The sequence below is a fragment of the Larus michahellis genome, chromosome 2 (genome assembly GCF_964199755.1).
Source record: "Larus michahellis chromosome 2, bLarMic1.1, whole genome shotgun sequence".
In the NCBI taxonomy this organism is placed as follows: domain Eukaryota; kingdom Metazoa; phylum Chordata; class Aves; order Charadriiformes; family Laridae; genus Larus; species Larus michahellis.
The window spans coordinates 34,112,130-34,126,493 of NC_133897.1; the positions used below are offsets into that span (position 1 = coordinate 34,112,130).

The window sequence follows — 14,364 nt, forward strand, 5'->3', positions numbered from 1 at the left end:
AATATTATGTATCCAGTGCCTATACTTACAGCAATTCCTGCTTCGGTGGCAAAGTTTTCTATTAATTGTTGGTTTATACTCATTATGTTAGAAAAATCGCATAAGAAAGTGTGATTTAACAGAGTTTTAGCTAATGGAGCTATTTCTCCAGGTCAGTGACAGGACATTCACCTCAAAAAAACCTGGAATGGGCAGTTCAACCTCCAGCAGTGACTTTTGCCCATAATGAATTAATTGTGTGTGTGAACTATGATCCAGGGGGCAGGTGGGTGACCTCTGCGCACTGATTAGTAGCCTCTCTCTGGCCCGTAACCAAAAAGAAAAAAAAAATGCATTGATGGCTAACATGTGGTCTTGCCTCATAGCCCCCCTGTATGTGATTGCAAAAAAATTTAAATGATGCAGAGTAAGATCCATCATTTGGATTAGATCAGATCCTAGTTCAGTGGAATTAAATGGTATATTTTAATATTGGAAATGTTTTAGATAGAAGTTTGTAATATATGGGCGTTAGTGCTGTGTTAAACAGGAAATCTCGTCCAATTGGATCTTGTATTGACCTTGAGGATACTACAAAATGCAAAGTGAATAATCTCTCAGACTGATAAACGGTGCTTATTACTTTGCATGTTATAGTTTCTGGACACTTGCCTACAGTGTTGAACCACCATCAGAAATGCATACAATCTGGTCAAGCTGGCAATCTCTCTCTGGGGAGATTTGGAAAGGTTGTAGCAAGAACCAGCAGAATTATATTCTGTTTATTAATAGAACATTGCATTACGTATCATTTGCTGTTACGATGCCAGAGATCAGAAGTTATAGCCCCCCCATACAATCACAGATGCTCAAATGAGCCTAAAAAGTTCCTTTAGAAGTTGGGCTCTGCGTGCTGGAGTCGGTCACTTAGCTCGCTGGAAGAGTGCAGAAGCTGAAACTACTGATTTCCATTTCCGGATCCAGTCAGGGATTTCTTTGCCTCTCTGGTTACTTGCCTGTTAGTACTGTGGTCCTGTGGGCTCAAAAATTTTTCCATAAATCTCAACTTCAGTGCATTTTGATTTCAGTGGGGTTTTCTTTGGTAGTTTAATAGCAGCCAAACTCCTACGTATCTCTTCTCTAATTTAGCATTAGCTGCCAGCTCTCAAAAGCTATATATCTAATCAATTTTTCATCAGATACACAGAGTACAGAAGTTTCTAATAATAGGATAAGTGTTCCAAAATCACCCAAAATATCACTTGTTTTGCTCTAATCCTGCATGACTCACGTTGCTGTTGTTTCATAATCGTTGTTGTGACATTTGCAGTAAGTGTTGTGCTCATATCTGAGTGGGTGGATAGCCACGGTTTTCATGGCAGCAAATAAAACACTTTTTGCTGGGGGAAAACAGGTTGCTATGACAGAGAGCCATTTACCAGTAAAACATGAGTCAATACCGTAAATGATTACACTCTAGTGCATAGACAAAATTAGAGCATTATCAGTAATGAAACAGACTTTTGGAGTATTTTTGCCATATCCATTTGAATAGCGAGGCTTTTAAGTGGTTTACCCTCCGGAGCAGACAGTCTGGTGGGCAGACATTTACATTTTTTTGAATGAACAAAGGTGCTCTGCAAACGCTATATTTTTGCAGATAATCTTTTACTATCACAGTTCCCTTAATGGTACTTCCAGTACCATTTGTTAAAACACTGGTCTCATTATATGAAACTTGAAAGTTAAACTCAAGATTTTAATTGCACCTTATAAATAAAATGCTGTTTTTATTAGGCCCAGTTGTCTCCAGTATCATCAAGGTTCACCGCAGTAGCTATTTGTCTCTTGTAGCACGCTGTATACTTTCAGGTCACCTGCTGTGCTGAGACTAAATCTTACTTGCATGAGAAATGCAAGCAGGATTGAGCCCCTGCACAACACGTCCCTGGAGTTCAGAGGGACAGCCTCCCTTAGTCATGCCAAGTGATTAATTTTAGGCATTCACGGCCTGGTCCAAAGCCGTTGAAGGCAATGGAAAGTTTCCAGTTGGTGTAAGCGGGCTTCAGATCATTTTCTTTCTTTCATTTGCGCTTTGGAGAGCAGCATTTCCTAGAATATCACCCGATTATACAGGAGACATAAATGACATGCATGGCAGATAAACCCGTGCTTGATTTGTGCAACTCCACAGCTCTACGTTTCTGATACTCAGCTCCTTGTGGTGCTCTTTGCAAGTGGCTAGTGGCAAATTGCATAGGCTTCTGACCAGCTGATGAGGTTGCTTCAAGGGTCTGTGAACAAAGCCTAGTTAATTACAAAAAAACCCACCCCAAAAGCATTAGGAAATAAGAGTGTAAGTAACTGTGGTTATTCAAAGCTCTGACAGCATTACTGTAGCTCCGCGACTGAGAAGCGTTAAGGCCAAACCATTTCCCCTTCCCCTACTGATGTATAAATGTACATGTAAACATGCACGTATGAAATAGGTATTCCTGCTTCTCAGCAGTTCCCGATAGCACAACAGAAGTACAACAACAACTAAACATGGTTACTTGCTGATCATTTTGCACTGTTACATTTAGTTATTGTGCCCTATTTTGAGAAAGAGGGTAACTCTGTGGACAGGCCATTTTAAGCGTCAGGAAGCAGGATCCACGAACCCAGTGAGTGCACGTATAGGGGAGCAAGTAGGGAAAGTTGCTCTTTGGGGTAATTTAGGTGCCAATCCAAACCATCAAGTCCGCATGTAGGTCAAGGACCACGGCTTAGCCGTTGTGACGCTGGCGGCAGCTCCAGCTTGTGCCACCGTTTCCAGGTACGGTCAACTGTGTACAAAGAGAAGCTGCAGGTGGGGTCACGCAGTTGTGCCTCAGCATACGCAGGACCTTAATGTATGCAGGTGGACTACTAAACTGATTTTGGGAGACGAGGTTTAACTGGTGTTTAGGCTAACATTGCCTGAAAATATGTTTAAAAATCGTTACTTACCAAAATGAAAATGACTGATTATTCGCGGTATTGGAAATTGGATGGAAATACACTTACTAATAAATTTGTGTTTTCAACAATAAACTCCCATGGTACATAACATGATTGATTCTGCCTCATGAAACAATCATGCCTGACCTTAATGTGGGAATGTGTTTTACTGCTATACGCCCTGTCACTGTTACGTTTTTTGATTCAAATCTTAGAAGTTAATAGTGGCATACTGAAAACCAAAAAGGAAATGTGCACTTTTGAAGTGGCTTTGTATAGATGCTGCAATTGCTACGAATTTGATTATATTCTAGGAGGCACATTAGGGCTGCTGTAGTGTCCTTTTTCTGTTAAATCTTTGTAGTCTCCCTGAGTAATATCTCCATAGTCTTGACATACTTGGTTTTATTCACGGTCAAAGGTGGATGTTATCAAGGCAAGGCACTTTTAGCTGGGAATTAATGTAATACACAAGTGAAGCTTCTTTGTTTCGTGTGCTATCTGTTGACATTCCCAAGGTACCAAAAGAAAATTACAGAGATAGACTTCTACTGTTATTGTCTCAGTGATAGGTCGTATCTCCAAACAAACTGTATGAGGAAGGTTATGTTTTGGAATAACATCCTGTGTTTTTGTGCTTAACCACTTTTCATTGATGGTCTGAAGTTGCATTGTATTAGCACAAAGTATTTTACAGAGTTAATTGATATTCCAGGTTTGTCCAGGGGAAAATCTACAGCTCCCCGCAACATGCTTGACAAGTTATTATATTTACTTTAGTCAAAGCCCGAGTGTGCAGTATCCCTCTTGGAGGTGGTCTATTATTGGAGTCCCATATGCTTTTTGTTTGGGAAGAAAGCAGTCACTGTGTCATACTGTTACACAGGGTATTCTTTTTCAAGGATGTTGTTCCCTTGGGGACCATATCATGCCAGAGTTCCTAAGTCTAATAAGACCTTTGTAGCTCTTATTGTGTTAAAGTTCTGGGAGGGAAGCAAGAGTTAAACAGAAAATGTAATTCAAGCGACTATACTAGACCACATGTTGAAAAACATGACTGTTAAAGCAGAAAGGCAAAGGCTTCAAAAAGATTCCTGTTGTGGTAATGTAACTTTTTATGTTTCTTCCCAATGAATCTAGAATGGAAGGCAGAGGGTGATCTTTGTAGAATGTCTGGTTTTACTTGACAGTAATTAAAAATATATCAGCAATTCCATGTTCTTGAAAATTATATCACAAGGCTTCAAAAGAAGTGTTAAAGATTTTAGCTTGAAGGGAATCAGGAAGGTTGTGAGGGGTATCCCACCATCAGAGGATGACAGGATTCTGGTTTTGTTTATATGCATATATAGAGAAACAAAGTACATGTTTTAAATGGCAGATGTGGCAATCTGCCTCACTTCCTTCACAAAATTCCCATGTCGATGGAAGTAAAGAATGTGCCTGAAACGTCCCCATATCGCAATCTGTGTAAGCAAATACATGGACTAGGTAGGAACCATGTATTTTACCTTACAACAACAATTCTAATAACCGTGGTAAAGTAAACATACACATTCATGACACCTTTCATTCAGATAGATCTACTCCTTAATTCATTGGCTAAGTTCCCGCTGAGGTTCTGGTAGTGAAAGTGTAGTTGATGAGAAGAACTGATGTTGAGCTGATGAGAAGATGATGAGAAGGGATGGTCTAGGAATCCTCAAGATTTTCGTTTTGCATGGAAATTTGACTTACTAACCAGGCATAATCCCAGACATGTATCAGTTGCTTTCTTAAGAAAGGCAATAACAGCCTTTTCACAGGGACAGTACTTTTCCTAATCTGGAACCCCGTTGGGACGCAAACCAATGCATGATGCATAATTGGCTTTCAATGTAGCGGGGTAATAAGGGTAAAGTAACCAAGATAAAAAGCTTGGAGATTATACATCTGTTGTCTTTCCCCTTTATTCCAGCAACTGGTTTCACAGCAACGCCTGTTGGTACAGGATGAATCAGTGAACTTGTTGAGTCTGTACACATCCCCTTCTCTGCCCAACATTACTTTGGGACTTCCAGCAGTACAACCTCAAATCAGTGTAAGTGACCAGTCTCAAGCCTTCCTGTCTACTTTTGTTTCTAGAAAACCTACTTTCTGCCTATTCTCTTTTTTTTTTTGCATTTTGGACCGTAAGTGATTCGGAGTAGGAGCCAGACCTTTCTTTGCATTGGACAACATCTGAATGTTTAAAGGCACGACTTGAAAGCAATAATCACTCTTAATCACAAATAAACAAGTGACCATGTGTAGCAGTTGGGTCACCACAACCTCATGCAGTGCTACAGGCTTGGGGAAGAGTGGCTGGAAAGCTGCCCGTCAGAAAAGAACCTGGGGGTATTGGTGGACAGACAGCTGAATATGAGCCAGCAGCGTGTCCAGGTGGCCAAGAAAGCCAAAAGTATCCTGGCTTGTATCAGAAATAGCATGACCAGCAGGACTAGGGAAGAGATCATCCCCCTGTACCCAGCGCTGGTAAGGCCCCACCTCGAACACTGTGTCCAGTTTTGGGCCCCTCACTACAAGAAAGACATTGAGGTGCTGGAACATGTGCAGAGAAGGGCAACGAAGCTGGGGAGGGCTCTAGAGCACGAGTCTTATGAGGAGCGGCTGAGGGAACTGGGGTTGTTTAGTCTGGAGAAAAGGAGGCCGAGGGGAGACCTTATCGCTCTCTACCTGACAGGAGGATGTGGAGGGGTTGGACTCCTCTCCCAAGGAACAGGCGATAAGACAAGAGGAAACGGCCTCAAGTTGCGCCAGGGGAGATTTAGGATAAAATTAGAAAAAATTTCTTCACCAAAAGGGTTGTCAAGCATTGGAACAGGCTGCCCAGGGAAGTGGTTGAGTGACCGTCCCTGGAGGTATTTAAAAGACATGTAGATGTGGTGCGTAGGGACATGGTTTAGTGGTGGACTTGGCAGTGCTAGGTTAACAGTTGGACTCGGTGACCTTAAAGGTCTTTTCTAACCTAAATGATTCTATGATTCTGTATTGCATTTATGTATGCAAATCAGGTAACAGATTTTGGACATGGCGAGAAGTATGTGAGGAGGTGATTTAGTATAAAAGTTCAAATTATATGATCACCCCTACCTGGTAAAGTACAACAACTGTAACTTTTTATGAGATTCCATTGGCAACCTAAACTGGTCTGGAGGATAGTAGGGGAAGAATCTAGTATTCCTGCAGCTAGGTTTGTTATTTGAAGGGTGTGCTATTAATCAGACAAATAAAATCAGTGAATATGTGACGTTATTATATATGCCCTTTTTTCAGTCTGCAGCAATCACCTTTATTTAGAGCTAAATGGTAAATTAATATGTGAAATGTATGAAAACACAGACTTGGTATGTATGGAAATCCATGCTGATGGATAAGGATCTTTAGATCTATACCAAGTAACAGAAACCTAGAGGTGAAATATGAGGGCCAGTAAAATATCTGAAAATTTTGCCACTGGTAAAAACTTACCCTTTCTGATTTACAGCAAAAATATGTAAAAATACTAATATAAGTTATATAGTGGTTCTATACAAAGTGTATAAATTCTGCAGAAATTGTAGCAATTTAAATTCCTTAGAACATGAATTGGTAACTTCTATACAAATTCTGGGGGTGTAAGTACCCCTTTCCATGATGGAATAAAAATAAATCTATACAATCTACTATGATTTGTTATAAGTGCCACTTAATTCCAGTGCTACTCTTAGTTTCAAGTTAAAGTTTCATGTCATTTTATGGCTTTTTCAGTACATTTAATGTTCTCACCAATAATATATTGCTGCAATCCAACATTTTAACATCAGATATAGAACGTTGCAAAGAAAATTATGTAAGCTTTAAATCAGTTCTCTAGAAGCCTTTCATGAGATATTTATAAGCAAATTATTGTTTTTAAGGGATGGGAAAATAGAACTGATCATGAAAAGTAGTTCTTACTTTTCCAGATGATTTCGTAAAAAAATTCTTAGCTATTTCACAAAAAAATATAACTATCTTCAAAGTAATTTTATAACATTAAAATGGAAATGAAAATATCTTTCATTTTCTCACTCAAATCATAAGAGCTTTTGATGTGGCCAACTAGCACCAAATATTAGTTTTGGCATTAGAAAAAACAAAGGGGTTGACTTGTGAAAGTAATGTTTATTTCTGTTACCAGAATAAGCAGTTGCAAATTGAATGTAAAGTTTACTTGGGTGTTTATTTTTCAGAGAAGGATGGTAACAGAGTGTAAAGTAACCATACACCCAAAAAATAGTAGTGAAAACTTTGGTTTGCCTCATTAGAATTTATGGAATTCAGATTATCAGAGATACTGTTTTTACCATAAGTGCTTATCTGAAAGCCTCAACATGCTTGTTTCTCTTAGGTTTTTGTTCTTGCTGTAAAAAATGTTATGCTGCTTTAACTGCTCTTTTAAGAAATAATTTTCGTTTTAAACTAGACAATGAAAAAAGAAATATAATAATAATAAAAGAAATATATATTGTGCATTTGCAATCCTGAAGGGCCAAAACTTCCAAAACCTTTAAATCAATAACTGTGCTATTTATAAGGGTACTTTAAAATGCCACACATATACAACAGCTCTTGATGATTCTGTAGATGAGAGTTTAACTGTACAAATTTACTTTGCAAAGGTGTAAAACTTACATTTGTGCTGTCCTTCAGGGAGTCAGGGAGTGCTCCAGGAAAAGTAATAGCTTCCCACTACTACAGGTAATTACTTTGTTTTGGCGATTGGCTTGCTGTCTGATGGAACGTTATGTGAAAAACCAAGGCTTGCCTATTCCAAACTCAATGGAAACTATTTCCTCTGATCCCCTGTTTTCCTGCACAGGAGGCTGTGGGAAGGTCGTTAGGACTTTTAAGGATAGGCCCCGTCTTTTCATTAATAATGTTCTAACTAATAGTTCCTTGTGCTTTGGCTTTTATTACTGATTTTTCAAGTGGTTTCGTTACTCAGTTTCTCACAGTGTTACATTTAACTGGCATGTTTTTCCTACCTTTTCATCTCACAGTCAAGGCGTAAGATAGGGTTGGTTGTTAACCTTTTCTTCTGTATGTATTCATAAAGTATGACATAAGACCATCTAATCAAGTAGATATAAACGGCCAGGTCTATGAAAAGCAGTTACCAGTGCAATTGTCCTTTGACAGGCTTCATCGTCATTCAAAGAAAAGCAGAAGGGGGAGACCCAGTCGCTCAGACAAGGAGTGGCCTTGGCTGGACAGTATGGGGGGAACATTCCTCCATCCTCAACTCATCCGCACGTTGCTTTGGAAGGAAAGCCAAATAGCAGCCACCAAGCTCTCTTGCAGCATCTGTTACTGAAAGAACAAATGAGACAGCAAAAACTTCTTGTGACTGGTAATGATCAAAACTTCAACACAATAATGATTTGGTTTTAATGACGTTTGTATTCACATTAGACTAAATGTGGTAATACAGATACTATACATCCTAACCGCTGGGAAAATGGAAGGGTGGGAGAAAAAACGACAGCATCTTTGTTTTCCCCCTTCAGTGATTCTGCTCCGTTAGCCTGAAAGAATTCGATGATTACGGAAAAGAGAAAATGATTACTTCACCACATTCTTTTGCAGCTGCTGAACTTCCCAGCGTGGCGAGGCACGTGGTACACGTCCCACTGCATCAGCGCTGATGCATAGTTCTGCAACATACACCCTCTTCTCGCCAAAAGCTTTCTCTCCTATTAGAACTATTAGTTTGTTGTTCTTCACACAGGAGTGAAATGTCCCTGTTTTGCAGGAGCGGTTCCTCTTCATCCACAGTCTCCTTTAGCAGCGAAGGAGAGAGTCTCACCTGGCATAAGAGCTGCCCACAAACTGCCTCGCCACAGGCCCCTGAATCGAACCCAGTCAGCTCCTCTTCCTCAGAGCACTTTGGCCCAGCTGGTCATCCAGCAGCAGCATCAACAATTTTTGGAGAAGCAGAAACAGTACCAGCAGCAGATCCACATGAATAAGGTGAGTTCCCAAAGAAAGGGATTTCCAATAAACGTAAAGGTTGAAAACTAATAAGGAAGTTTAGGTACTGGTGCCATGTGGTCGTGGACAGGAGACAGCTTCTTGCATGAGTATCTCGTTTATGCACAGTTGGCATAAACATTTGTGTAGATCTTCATTTGCAGCTTTCTGAAATATGCTGCAAAGGTAATTTGTGGTTCTTGACATCAGTAAGAATACAATTCAGCAAAATAGGGTTCAAAGCATCATACAGGTTTAAATTGCAGGTGGTTTCCTGTTGAATGGTAAAGGATGCCTTAAAGATTACTAGATTTCTATCAAAGTTTTTAGTGCGCACTTTCAAGTTTCAGCACTAATTCCATTCAGCTGCCTTTAAATTGTATTTTAAACTTTCTCATTGTGGATTAGCATTTGGAGTAAATGTATATAACTCATTTGATCTCAATCGGCTGCTTAAATTGATCTTTTTTGTGTAAGAAACTTATTATGCATCTGGAGAAATTTTTAATCAGCTTTTATCAATCCAACTTTTTCTCTGTAAGTCAATTAGTATCATGAAAGTTTGTTTTCTATATGGCGATAAAAAATTACCATATAAGGAGAAAGAGAAGAATGTGCAATTGCTAATATCAGATAGAGAACTGAGTTGTGCCCCTCTTTCACTGTAGAGTAATGCCTTATTCTGAGGGAGGAAAAAGAATAAAAGGGACCATCCATTGATAAACAAAGAGCAGCAGAATCTAAATAGAAGCTAATGCTTCTACAACAAATGTGATGCTGTTCCCTGCTCTAAAAGGAAGATATGCAAGTAATTAAATGCTTTTATCTGGAGAACTTTTTTCTGCTCTTACTACATAGCTTTCCAAAAGTTGTTTGCTGGAACTCCTCTACCCTTCAAAGATATTAATCGTGCATCTATAGTTTTCTTCTTTTGTTCAAGGGTTACTTAATAACTATATATAAGAGGCAATGACAAAGAAAAACAGATTAAAAGCGGGCATTCAGCCCCTGTACCTAAGAGAAATGAAAAAAAATCCACCTTACTGGGTGAACTTCCCAGGGGGTACTGATTCTTTGGAAGCTACTAAGAATTCCCAACAAAATTAGAAACAAACCTAGAGTTTAAGTACATAGTTTGTACAGTGGTTTGGTTATTAAATCTTGTCTTAATTAGGAAAAATGAAGACCAGAAAACTTCAAAGTTCAGAGCTGATCCTTGCACGTTAACCCCTCTCAGCTTGGGTGTTTTGATTACTCAACTAGGACTCCAGTTGGCTTTTCTTTGAGTATGCATTCCATATGTTTAATCAGGATGGCATATGTATATCTTGTAGCCTCAGGTTTTGAAAATATTTCACCTGCCCTCAATTGTCTGAAAAGAAAAGAATTTTTACTGATAAAGTACTGAGTCTTTCTGCTCTTTGTAGATATTCACTACAAACCGATCAGTTCATGCATTCCTCACAACGCAAAGCACCCCACTAACATGTTTTTGTTAGATCATCTGCTTATTGACGTAAATTCTACCATAGCATTGGAGGATATGTGTTGTGCCATATAGGTACATTTGTCCTGAAAGTGAAAATTAAACTGGAGTCGCATAAACATATTTCTAGTCATATAGGACAAGGAATGCATTGTACCTCACAAGAAGGTGGGCTTGGGATAATGCTTGTTTCAGTAACTTCTGTTTTTTTCTGAGTTAAACTGCAATGAAAATATATGTTAAGGAGAATATTTCCCTCTCATACTTGAAATATGCTTTCATTTTGACATGGTTATTTGTGATAAAGAGACAAAATAATTCCTTCCTTTAAAACCTAGTGAACCTGGCTTTTATTGTGTATGTAGGCTATGCACATATGCAAATAGAAATTTAAGTTTATCCTAGCGCATTTTGCTGCCTCGAACCTCCATACCCTACTTCCTTTGCCCCGGTAGCTTCTCAGTCTCCTTTATCCCTCCTCCCAGAGCAGCTAGCCTTCGTCAGGAGCACGGTAACTCATCGGAGCAGCAAACACCTTAGGAGGAATAGGATCATGCTGCAGCCGCAGCAGCAGTGGATTATCTGAGGATGTGGGTGGTTTATCAGACTTTACAGTTCTCAGCATCTAGGTTCTGCCACAGCGCCGTTCTCAGAAGAACCATGTCAATGAATAGGACTGAAAAATGTCAGTTCTCTAATCAGGTTTCTGTCCTCTGCGAGTATACAGAAAGCCAGGGGGTTTTCTTACATACTTAAAAGATGAAACCTGATTTTTGAAAATTGGAATTTAAGGGTAGCCCATACAAAAGACAGTGAGAAAAGATCAAATCAGGGAGTGGCTTTTATGTACTGAATTTTAAAATATATTCTTTACCCCTTTAACTTAAATGTTCAGATTGAACACCTGTGGCCTACCTAAGGTTTTTGAACTCTGCTAGCACAGTGGAATATGCTTTGTTCATTCTTAAAACTTGCCTCTATTTACAGTTGAAGTTAATTCTATAATTTCATGGCTTTAAAATCAAACTTAAACTCTGCAAAGCGGGTTATTTGAGCCTTAAAACAGCAGATATTCTAGGTCATGTGGCAAAGCAACCCAATATATTCTCATTTCTTAGGACAAGTTTGGGCCTGTATCAAGTGAATGCATGCACTTGTTTCCATTGTTCTGTCTCTTCTGTTCATAGGCTGTATAATGAAATCTGCACAGAGGTATAATTCCCTCCTTTTCAGTAATTTTGTAGGGTTTTTTAATAAGGAATACTCAAACATTCTCTTAAACGTTTTGGTGAGAAAGACCAGAACCATTTTAAGCTGACAAGATTATTAAATGCCAGTTGATCAAGAGCTTAGAACTAGCTAATACCTTCTTTTTCTTTTCCATTTCTCTTTCCTTTTTCCCTTATGTTTAGGACTTAGGTACTTAAGGCTTTAATATATTTCAACTGAACCCAGTATTTGAATGTTTGCCCTGAACTAAGATGATATAACATGTGTCAGCACTCCTTGAAAAATGTTTTTGGTCAGGTCTTTTTGGCGGACATATGGGTGAATCTTACTGTAACAACAAAAAGAGGAAGAGAGCAACCCACCCCATTGATCTTGTATTTATTTTGTATTAAAAAACCATTTCTCTTCTTTGAGAAAAGAATATACTTCAGCACCAAGCCGGTGCTGCTGTGAGGGTGATAACAAGCAAAATCTCACGCAGGTCAGAGGTAAAGAATTCCCCTGGATCATTTCCATTCTGAAAAGAAACAAATCATTGCCAAGAGGTGTGCCTCTGTCCTTAATAACAAAGAGAAGATCCCCTATGGATTATTTCTGGTCAGCTGTCAGATGCCAGGCTTTTGATGTGGGAAAGGGTATATGTCTCCACTGAAGTCTGACATTTATACCTGCGGGATCTAGTACGCTGACCTTCAGAAAACATTCTGCAAATGTTGACATCCCATCCAAAAGTAGGTAGAAACCCTCATCCCAAGTTTCTGGGGAAAAAAATAATAATGAATTTGCAGTAACCTGAACTCCGCTTGTCTTAGGGAAGATCAGCTTTGCCGTTGTCAGCTTTAATATACTTCTGTCCGAATGACAGCTTATTTCCTCATAAGGCCCTTTGATCACCATTGCAGATCTTCATTTTGCTCAATAAAGGGAGTCCAAAGTCTGAAACCCCCAGTTAAAATTGTTAAACGGGTACCAAAAGACCACTACTACAATAAAAACCTTAAAATCTTGATGTTATTTGTGTATCTCTGTATCTAGAAAGCTTTGACCCTGCCACTTGGAGAAAAAAAGGTGCTTTTGTTGTAACTAATGTAAGTGCAAAGCCCCTAGCAGAAGTCTGCGTTCAAGAAAATCTCAGAAATCATAATGTGAAGAGTACATGAACAAAGTCTCCTGTCTTTAAATGGTATTTTTGTCACGTATGGTGAATAAAGGCCTGCCTTCGCTGAAGCTAAACTTGCACTGTCTTCACTGGGACCAAGCTTTTATTTGATCACTGTGAGAACCCTACAGTTGTTCTTAAGATAATGTATTCGTAGCATTTTGACTGTTTATTTTCAATGGTAAAATCCTCCTCTGTGTCGGAGTAGTAAAGGTTAAAATAATGGGGCAGTTGGTAGTGTGCACTGAAGTATGGGAGCAGTATGGATAATGTTAAAGCTTAGATAAGGAGTACCTGAATTTCAGTTTTCATTCCAGGATGTTAATTGGCTTAAAGCATCTTTGTCTAGAGAACCAGTGATTGGGCAAGACTGTGAGGTAAAAAATCCATGACGAAAAATATATAGGAAGCAAAAATTCATTAGTGCTTTGGGTGGTGATCATAATTGACCGATATCTGTTAATAAAAAATGAAAAAAAATATGGAATTTTCTGTTGATTTATTGATGGAAAAAAATAGGAAGATTATTTGTTGTCAAAGGGAATATTGAAAAGATGCAGTTAACCCCATATTAATCATTCACATCTCTGAATGATATTTAATGAAATATGGAAGACTGGATCAATCTTTACTCGCTGGAGTAAATGAACCTAGTTTCATTAAACATATTACAACTGAGGTTTTGGCTTTCCAGCTTACACCTCTGACTAGCATCTTCTGAAGGTGAGAGGTAGCACATTTCTTCTTTCAAATATTGCTTGCAGCAGGGGATTATTTGGACAGAACTATAGCAACAGTTGACTGTGTTTGGAACTCAAAAAGGCCCCGAGCATTTTCTCCATTATTGAGAACCAATGTTTAAGCCATAATGCAGAAGAATGATTTTGAAAGATAAATACATTCCTTAGAAATGTTGTACTACATAAATAACAGAGACAACAGTGAGCAGGTGCCAAATTGTTTCAGTACAGCTCAGCACATACATAGCTGGTCAAAGTAATCTCATAGCCGTAGGAGAGAAGGAGAAAAAGTGAGTTCCATAAGTGTATACATACGTTCTTAGAAAGGACTGCCATGTATTTAAAATGAACAATTAATTCAGGAAAGAAATGTATGGGGTGGCTGTTGCAGGATTTTGTGCTGTGTCTCTTTGTAAAGACATTTTATTTGAAATACTGTATTTTACAAAAGCTTACCATTACAAAGGAGAAACAAAGGCAGGGGCTGTGACTGAAGGGCCTATAAAATGGTCCATTGCAATGTCCAGGTTATTTAAACTTAGTCTTCCATTTTTTGGCACAAGCAAGCATGTTAGATTGTGTTTGATGTCTTTTTTTGGTTGCACTATTGCAGTTATACAATGGAGTTGATGTCTGTAAATGCTTCCTGTCCTGCTGCCACTATTTACTTTGGCTCATGCATATCCTTTACAGTTTAATTTCCTGAAAATAAAAGGAAAACAAGTATAGGTTACATTATCATGAAACCATTTTTT

The 14,364-nt window shown here is 38.7% G+C and overlaps 1 protein-coding gene across 9 annotated transcripts in view; it reads left to right on the top strand.

Moving 5' to 3' along the window:
- Window positions 1-14,364, top strand: part of HDAC9 (histone deacetylase 9) — a 487,500-nt gene that overhangs the window by 275,730 nt on the left and 197,406 nt on the right. For 8 of the 9 annotated variants that reach the window (XM_074574812.1, XM_074574814.1, XM_074574815.1 and 5 more), the window contains 4 exons: window positions 4,919-5,041; window positions 7,675-7,722; window positions 8,164-8,374; window positions 8,777-8,994. In XM_074574812.1, the coding sequence (XP_074430913.1) occupies window positions 4,919-5,041; window positions 7,675-7,722; window positions 8,164-8,374; window positions 8,777-8,994 (600 nt within the window). The remainder of the gene's footprint in view (window positions 1-4,918; window positions 5,042-7,674; window positions 7,723-8,163; window positions 8,375-8,776; window positions 8,995-14,364) is intronic. The other variant, XM_074574821.1, reaches the window with a different exon arrangement.